Genomic DNA, 9,617 nt, shown 5'->3' on the forward strand with positions numbered 1-9,617 from the left:
ATTATTAAAATAATTTTCATATTCACATAAAAATATGACATATATTACAAATGAACAAATTTCAACCAACTTTTTGTAATAGTTAAATTTACGAGTGTAATAACCAGCAAAAAAGTAATAGACTTCTTTTAGTATTTACAATATCATTGCACTTTGTATCGTAATTTTAGTCATTAAAAAATAATATTTATGTACAAATCATAAAATACAACCTTATTTCATAAATAAAAAATATCACCAAAGTTAATTTTCATAAGCTGATTTCTAACATATGCAGAACTATTTAAGTGTCATCGCTTTTGTTATGTCTGTATATATCATTTAAATCACATAATTCTTGAATAGTATTTTTTGTTATATTAGTGTAACTGTCAGTCATGTTATTTTCTCCAACATTGTCTGTTTCCAATTTAACATTTTCGTTTTCTTCATCCTGAAAAATGATTTTTGAATGACTGTATAATACAAAGTTTTATTTAGTTATTCTTATGTACATACCTTTAAATCTTCTGATATAGATAGTCCACTTAATAAACTTGTGGACAATTCAGCATCAAAAGTTTCGAATTCTCCTAATCCTACTGTATTTAGAGTCAGATCAAAATATTGCTGATTGATACCTAAATCCGTAGCTATATTTATCTTACTTAGATCACCTATAGAATACAAAAAATAAAGTTTTTAATTTTTATATAAAAAAGTATAAACAACTATATGTGCATATCTGACAATAGTGGCAAAACCGAAACGGGAGTAGAGTAAAAAATGTAGAATAAAGTTTTTAAATATGAGGCTACGTTTTCGAAAGTAACACAATTTTGATAATTTATTCGATAAATTTGTACTTACCGTAAATTTTCTCTTCATACAAATAATTTCATAAATAATAATGAAACTATGTTTTAGCTTTTTTTTACATTTTCCAAGTTATTTTTTTGAAAACAGAGCCTTATACTTAAAAACTTAACTCTACATTTTCAATTTATTTGTTCATAAACAACCGCTCCCTACTCGATTGTATCACTTTTACCGGAAAACCCTGTAAAAAAGTATGTGTAAGTAATTTTACCATTATCATATATAGGTTCCAGGCCAGTATTTAGTTGTTTCGAAGTAACTTTGCTTAATAGCATTTGTTCTGTATTAGACAAATTACTTTCTGGTAAAAATGAATATTGTTCTGGTGCAGATATTCCAACTGAAGGTTGCTGTGTCATATTAGAGCTTGATGGTTGATACGAAGGAGGCAGATGTGTTTGTGTCAAAATTGGATTATATGAATTATATTCCATAGGTGATGCAGTTTGACATGGTGAAACTTGAGGTCTGTAAGATAAATCCAGTATTAACAGTGTAAAATTTTGTATTATAAAAAATACAAATGTTATATTAAAGTACTTTAGATTATATGAACCATATTCCATAGGTGATGCAGCTCGACCTGGTGAAACTTGAGGCCTGTAAGATATATCTAGTATTAATAATATATAATTTTATATTATGAGAGTATATATAAATATTGTATTAAAGTACCTTAGTATTTGCAAATTAGATAAAGGTTGAGATTGAAGTGGAAGTTGCGGCTGAGATGGAGATTGAAGTTGAGGTTGAAGTTGAGGTTGAGGTTGAAGTTTAGATGGAGATTGAGTTTGAGGCTGAGTTTGAAGTTGAGATTGAGATTGCAATGAATAAGATCCTAAGTTTGTAGTATATGTTCCAAATGATAATGGTCCCGTTTCTACTGGTTCTGGTTTGATAATATTGAAGTACTGAATATTTTGGTAAGCAGCTTCTGCAGCATCTATAATATAGCGTAATTAATATACTATTATACGTTATAAGATAATAAAATAAACAATAAATTGGCAATGCGCATAATTAGACACACATGTATGATAACTTCGTGCAAACAAAGATTAAATAAAAGATTAAGCGTTGTACAAAGCAAAACACATAATAAAGTAATTTTATTATTAGAAATGACAAGCAATGTGAATTAATGCGTCTATTCACAAAATGTCTATCAATAAAAAACAAATTAATTGAAATATACATAGATGATATTAAAAATAAATATCGGATAATTAAAATTTTTCTACGAAAAATTTGGTTACATGTTCATATCTTTACATTGCACACTATTTTACTAATTTATTTAAGTATAAAATAATCACAAATAAACATTTACACTAAATACAATTAGTTATTATTGAAAACACTGAAGTAACGAGATATCCGTACCTGTATTTCCTATACACAAGTGCATTTGATCTGAAATGTGTTCAACAGGTTCATGGAATAAATATACACATTTGATTGCCACTTAGTGATCATACATCTGTATAGATATATTATGTACTTTATACACATTATTCATATTATTTTGTTTACTCAATCGCTTTTTAAAGAGAAGCATTCTATAAAAATTGCACTATACAAATATTGCACGTGTTTTTTATTTTATGACTATATATAGTAAAATTATTACAATGATGTCATTTAAAATTTTTAAAAACATCATTTTACAAGAACAGAGCATTTCTTCAGAAATACGTATTTATTGTCACAAATCATACTAAAAATCAATGCCACAAATATCTTTATGTTTTTTATATCACCATAGAAATGCAATGATCTAAGCATTCTATATAATTTCACGTGTTTCTTTGCAAATACAAAAATACAATACACTTTTCTGAAAGTGCACAAAGTCACTACTTCTTACATTGCAAAGTACAAGTACAATGGCTTATATAAAATACATTTTTAAAAAAGTACAAAATGAAGAAGATTGTTAATACATGAAAATATGTATGTATTTAATCTTGAATTCCTTTTCACTGTGAAAATTGTTAGCAAGCAATTATATAATTGTATTGTTTAAATAGATTTATCATCCATTTTATTGGAATTAAATGCAACTGTGATGATATTCTTTCAAAGTGAAAAGGGAACAGTATTGTTAGTATATAATAAGATATACAACCACTGAATCGTTTAATATTCTCAAGAATATATATCTGCTTGCGAAAACTGCAATGATTCACAATTTTTAGTATTTTTTCAGTTTCTTATAACAATTAACAAATGTAGAAAATAAATCGAGCAAAGAGCATTAAAAATAGGCTTCTTTGGCTCTTTGATCATAGAGTTATTTTTTTCTATACATACATATGTCTGTATATGCACAAATATATAGACACAATCAATATTTTTTTTACATCCTAAATTAAGCAGTAAATGATTCATTATAAATTGTGTTTTTTCTAGAAATATTTGAACATGTTTAAATGATAATGAATGACATCAATGATATTATCCAACCCATCACCAGATAAGCTTTAAAATTGTTATAGATGTTAGAAAAATACTTACTCTTCTGAGCCTCTGCCTGTAAACCTCTCAAGAGTATCGCATTTGGGTTGTTATCAAACTTTTGTCGCTTTCGTTTTAATGACTCACTACTACCTAAAAAGTTTTTTATATTAACCATTAATTATTACAATAAGAAAATTTAGCTTTTTCAACAAAGGCCCCATATGTTTCGAAATCCTATAAATTGTTCGTTAACATTTTTCTACTAACAAATGAAAACCATATCTTATAAAATATATAAATATTCATATTACATAATTGAGTTTATAAAATCTCAAATAATAAGCAATAAAATAATTAGAAGATTAAGTTATATAAACAAGACAAAAATTCCAGCAGTATACTGAACATAACAAGTTATAGATACTAAGAGATAATAATAATCTGACAAATTTAATATTTTTAACAGGACTATAAAACTTGACTAGATATGGTTTCTACTTTGTTTTCATAACAAACAACAAGTGTCACCGACGGCATTTACATTTTATGCCGTTTTCAAACATCGTCTGAAATCTTATGTATGTAAAACGACACTTTTCCTATTTGTAAGAATAACAATGTGCCAGTATCTAAACCACTTAAACAATTGTGGTAAATATAATCAAATTATTAATATGTTAAAAATTTTAAAATGTCATTTTAAATCTAATTATTTGAAAATTTCTTTTTTATCATATAGTTATATTATAGCATAAAATGCATCATTGAAAGCAGAAATGTTTTTTTTAATTATTTCATGCTACACACAAAATGCAATATTATTGAAATAATATAATAGAATTTTTACCACTTTATGAATATTTTGAGTGCGATAATAACATAAGGAGGAAGGCATATAAAATGTTTAATGGCATTATACAGGTGACCCTCGTGTAACACGGTTTGTTAGAATCTTAAAATTAAAATGCAAATTCCTATATGAAACAGAGAGGTGATTCAAAAAGAGAGGTGGTACAAAAAAATTAAAAAATAAAAACTAAAAGAAATATTTTTATGAAAGCAATTGCTCTAAGGTAATTAGTCACTTGGTAGGTGACTGAGAATTGAGAAACGATTAATTGTCAAGATATTGTGATTATTGCATGAGACTGAGTGTCTAAAAAAGTATTCATATTTATACGTTTATATATATATTTGTTAAGCTTGTATACTTCTATTATAGTTGTACTTAGATAAAGTCTTGTGTTCATTTTTGATCACCCTGTCTCTATTCCTACATTACGTTTCATACTGTGCGGAAATTTCATTAATTCTCAAATCATGTAACAGTGATCTTGTTTTCTAAGAAGCCGTGTTAAACGGGATCTCCTAATATTTAGAAAACAAAAGATAAAAGAAATAAATAGTTAAAATTTTTTAAAATAAAATATTAAGATTCTTTTCTTTCCGTTAATATTTTTCCTCCCTCTACAGGACTATAATAAAAAGACATTTCATCGAATTCAGATGCTGTTGCATGGGGCGCCATAGTAGTATAAAGAGCATAATGTTCAGCTTCTGTTAAGTCAACCCCATAAGGTGGTGTTTCATCACCTTCTAACGTAAGAGATTTACTAGTAATACTTGCAATACTATGTCTAGACATTTGCGTTGCAGAATTATCTTGAATACTTTTTAACAAAAACGAAGCACTCTCTCCTGCATTAAATAAACGATTATTATTGTCCGTGGATACATTGGAAGTTATATCTTTGTCTTTTTTCATTTTCTTTGCAAATAGTTTAGAAAAGAGACTTTGTTTAGATTGTTTGGGTAAGGTACCAGGAAGAGAAGGTAAATTCTTGTTTGGAGCTTCAGAGGAAGATTCGATTATTGGTTGAGAGGACGTAGGCCGTGGTAAAACAGGCATAGAAGACATTTTACGTATACGTTTTGGTGGTAGGGGAGGTAATTTTTCTTCAAATTTTTGTGTTACATCTCTTTTCGTTGCTATTGGCGAAGAAGACAATGATACACATACGTCTTGTTTTGGAGTCGATACATCCTCATATTTTCTTTCATCAGGTATATCAAATAATTCTATTGGATTTTTCATAGCCATTTGAAGACTAGTATAAGTTTGATTATCACAAACATCGACATCCATAGATCTTTCAATCACGTTTTGATCAAGAGTAGCTTGTAACAATTTCGTATGCGTATCAGCGTAAATTTGATCTAACTCATCTACTTGAGATATCAAATCGTTCAACGATTTATTACCATCTTCCATTTCGTTTTTAATCTCAGCTGTATTTTCTTTTTCTTTGAAAGAAGCTTGATTTTTTTGTACCCACTTTCCTACTTCCGAATAATCAAACCAATCAGATTTATTTTTTGAGTTGGCAATGTTTTTATTTAAACATTTTGTATCGTTTGTTAAATCTAATTTTGTTTGAGAAATAATTTCTGATTGGTTATCAAGCGTCGTATCTCTATAATCGTTTGAAAATGTATTATTCTCTATACTAATATCATTACCAGTAATATACTTATTGACTTGTACATTTCCTTTAATCGTGCTATTAGAGTCAATTGGCATTTCATTATTATCATAATCAATAGAATTTTTCATAAAACATTCAACATTTTTTACATTGTTTTGATCAATGTCAGTACTTCCATTGTAAGAATTTGTAGTATTTCTAATATTATATAAGTCATTCAAAGCACGTAGTACTGAAATTTTATTATTTGATTTTTTTGTGTCTAAACTATTATTATTATATTCATCAATATTACAAGGCACTTTTGGTATTACATTGGGAAACAATGTAGCCTCGGTCGTTAAAATTTTACCAAATGTACTGTAATCTACTTTTTTTCGAGCAAATGCTTTTCGCAAAGACCAGAAAGCAGGCATACCTGTATCCAATGGTGACATTTCAAATGGATGTGGTTCACTTATTACACCATCTGATGGCCTCTTCAATTGGATGTAAATTTGTACTGGTTCTTCTATTTGTAGAATACGGTAACTAGGTGTTTTAAACACGATCGCCGTCTAATATTATAATAAATTATTTAGTAGTAGAAAAAAAGCATTAATTTTACAATAATAACGAAAGCACATTTTATACCTGCTTGTGGACATCCGTGGGTGCGAAATCTCCATATCCTTCCCAAAAAACATGTCCATTTTTTTCTTCAAAAAATCTAACTTGTATGTCTTCTTTAGCTACTTTCTCGCATAAAAGTATCATTTTCATACCTCCGCAAGAAGGAGCTCTATTATGACTTAAATGGTTGATCGAAAGGTCGGACATTGCCTCTATAATGATATATGTGTAAAACAAAAATGAATAATTTTTAATATGAGTAATTAAAGAAAAGATAAAAATTACTTTTATCAAAAATAGGATCTGATACTACGGGTTGTAATGGATGAGTAAATTTTCCTTTTCGTGTTCCTTCCAAAAATACTTGGAAACATAGTCGCACTGCATTAAGATCGATGCTAGTAGGTTGTTTTCTATGTTCAAAACCAGCTATAATGATAAAAGGAATAACATTAATAATAAAGTTACTATTTTAAACAAGTGAGTATTTTATATCTTGAAAGATTTACTTCGAAAAGGATCGACACGAATTTCTTCTCTGATTTTGAGTGCTTCCTCTATGTCTTTTTTCTTGACACATTGGATACCCAAATTAGCAAAAGTTACAGTCATGTTATCAGATGTAATTTCAAGCGTACAGATGCCTTGTTTACATGCTTCTTTGCCAACAAGATTGTGGGGATGAGGTCTGTATGGTAAATCTTTTGTTACACAAGATACAACTACCACAGCTCGACCTTTATAGCCTACTATCTGTATGAAAAATGTGTTCAATTTTTACTTTAGATAAAGTATTTATGATTTAAAGGAAATATTGTGTTAACTATTTCTTCTTGTTACTTTACACTTACTCTTATAGTAGGAAAAGTTTTGTTTTCTGGTGTACTGTTAATTCCAGGTATACTACCCGCAGATCTACCTTCACATTCATAACGAAAGCGCAAGCTTTTGCTTGCAGGTTGTTCTACTATCTCCACATAAGGTTGCGCCATGTGCTTTCTATCAACTTCCATTTTTTCTTGATCCATGTGTCCGTTAGATTCCACAAAACCAGGGTCGGTAGTTTTGATGACTTCGACTTCAAAGGAAAATCAATTGAAGTATATTATATAATCCACAGCTAGAACGATACAAGAATTATGAATACTCACTGACATCACTTATGTTCAAGTTTTCATCGCTTATATCATGTTCCATGATAACTGTTAAACTTTTGCTTTACAATAGTGAATTATGGCCATCTAACATATAGGAACAAACGAAAGATAAATAAACTTTGATATTATTTGAAATCTCATTTCCTACAGTTAATAATAATAATAATAATAATAATTTACAAAAAGAAATAATTGTCAGAAGAAATTTGTAGGTTCTGTTCAGTGATCTTCCGTCGTATAAATAAATAAAATAAAAGTAATAAAAAATATGATATCATGAAAAGTATAAAAGTTGTTATACTAGAGAAGAAGCATGCAGCAAGAAACATACTTTAATCACCTATAAATTATAACCAAAAATGACACTGACACTTTGCATTTTTTTGTCGACACTATATCAAAATATAATTGTCAATGAGAATATTACTACTTTATCCCGATAAACACACACACATATCTAATGAGAAATGTAAGGTTTTATTTTTCAATGGAGAGAGAAAATAAAACACAAAAGTAAAATATATTAGGAAGAATAACAAAAATTCAACCGGTTAGAAGAAGCTACCATCAAAGACTGATAATAAACGAATTGGTGTTCGAACCCGAACAGAAACGAACGGAAACGATTGAGAAACGTAATAACACGAAGGAGAAATGGCGCGCGACTGGATTTCCAGCTGTTCCTTCGAGAGAAATCGACAGCTGTTTTTACAAAATATTACATTCCTATGAGAATTGTATGCAGCTTACAAGTGTCCCATGAGAAAGCGAACAAACGAATTAAGGATGAGAAATAGTAGGGAAGAAGTAAGAAGAGAGGGGTTGTTGGTTTCTACGCTGAGCCAATCATTATTTTGGGAAGGCCTAGGACCGTACGGGTACTGCAGCTATTATTAAACTATCGTAGGACAATATGAGGAGACTTGCCTGCAGTAAGATCTTCTACATCGTTAACGGCATGCACGTTCGACAGACAGACTTCTTTCTTTCTCTCTCGCGTAAGCGCGCGCGAGAGAGAGAGAGAGATAGAGATAGAGAGAGAGAAGGAAAAAGAGAGGAAAATAGAGTAAATTAAACGAGCGTGGTTTCGTTTGTGTGTTCAATTTTTCCCTCTTTTCCGACCAAATAGTTAATCTCTATCTCTTTCTTTCTCACTGTACGATTTTTTTTTTCCAAGAATGAATAACCCTTTCTTACATTCTGATGCACTATACACTAAACAAACATGCGATAAGAGTTAACACATTATTTTAATCGAGATTTTCCTTCCACTTCTTCTTCTTCTTCTTTTAATTACAATCGTACTTTTTAAATACGCGTTTATCGTTTTTAATATATATATACATCATATACATATACTTATATAAGTATATATTATTTTTCATTAAGAAATATATAAAATAATATCTCAATAACACATTTGAACAATAACGATTGAAAAATATTATTGAACAAAGAGAAAATTGTACGTGAATGTTTTTAGAAACGAATGGTAAGTACGGCTTCCGATACGCGACACTCTGCTTATGCTGCTTTTCAACTACGATGATGATGAGAAGGAAGAGAACTCATTGCGCCGAAGAAGAGGGGATTGTTCGAGTTAAATTAAGAGGGGAATGGAAAAGTAGGAGAAGTATTACGAGAAGAGAAGAGCGCGTTATCGTCGCGCCTTTCCGTGCCGATTCCACGCCTTCGAGTTTGATCGGAGATATTCGGCGAATCTTAACGAAGATGTACGATCAATCCTCGATTTTACCCGATCCCGTTTACTCCTTTCGTTTCACCAATCTTTTCCCTGCTTCCCAACGAGATAATCGAAATTAACGATCGATCGAGAGAACGTACCACTCGTTTGGCGCGTGCAATTCTAAGAAGGGATTGCCTCCAACACTTTCTACGAATTGTATTAATCTTTTTATGCTGCCATATTAAAACACACGTTCTCTTTATACATTTATCTCATTGTCAATAATAACAGCGTAACATCAAAAATACATTTTTTTTCCTTAATTGCTCGTTCTTTTTTATTTTGAAATTTTTTTTT

General features: G+C 29.6%; 1 protein-coding gene across 7 annotated transcripts; it reads right to left on the bottom strand.

The window, feature by feature from the left end:
- Positions 1–71: 71 nt before the first annotated feature.
- Positions 72–8,907, bottom strand: LOC106789529 (embryonic polarity protein dorsal-like). Of its 7 annotated transcripts, XM_014753818.1 has the most exons (14): positions 8,501–8,904; positions 7,568–7,657; positions 7,268–7,494; positions 6,926–7,169; positions 6,702–6,845; positions 6,438–6,628; positions 6,223–6,361; positions 3,376–3,468; positions 2,242–2,271; positions 1,534–1,801; positions 1,399–1,458; positions 1,070–1,326; positions 499–656; positions 72–433 (listed from the first exon to the last, which is right to left on the bottom strand). In XM_014753818.1, exons 2-14 carry the CDS (start codon positions 7,611–7,613, stop codon positions 284–286), a joined length of 2,007 nt encoding a protein of 668 aa, XP_014609304.1. In that variant the 5' UTR covers positions 7,614–7,657; positions 8,501–8,904; the 3' UTR covers positions 72–283. The 7 variants fall into 7 exon arrangements, with proteins under 7 accessions (XP_014609304.1, XP_014609305.1, XP_014609306.1 ...); XM_014753819.1 differs by lacking the exon at positions 2,242–2,271; XM_014753820.1 differs by lacking the exons at positions 72–433; positions 499–656 and adding an exon at positions 915–1,039 and having other exon boundaries at positions 1,157–1,326.
- Positions 8,908–9,617: the final 710 nt, after the last annotated feature.

This window comes from Polistes canadensis, unplaced genomic scaffold (assembly GCF_001313835.1).
Source record: "Polistes canadensis isolate GaletaPanama2010 unplaced genomic scaffold, ASM131383v1 scaffold_188, whole genome shotgun sequence".
NCBI lineage: Eukaryota > Metazoa > Arthropoda > Insecta > Hymenoptera > Vespidae > Polistes > Polistes canadensis.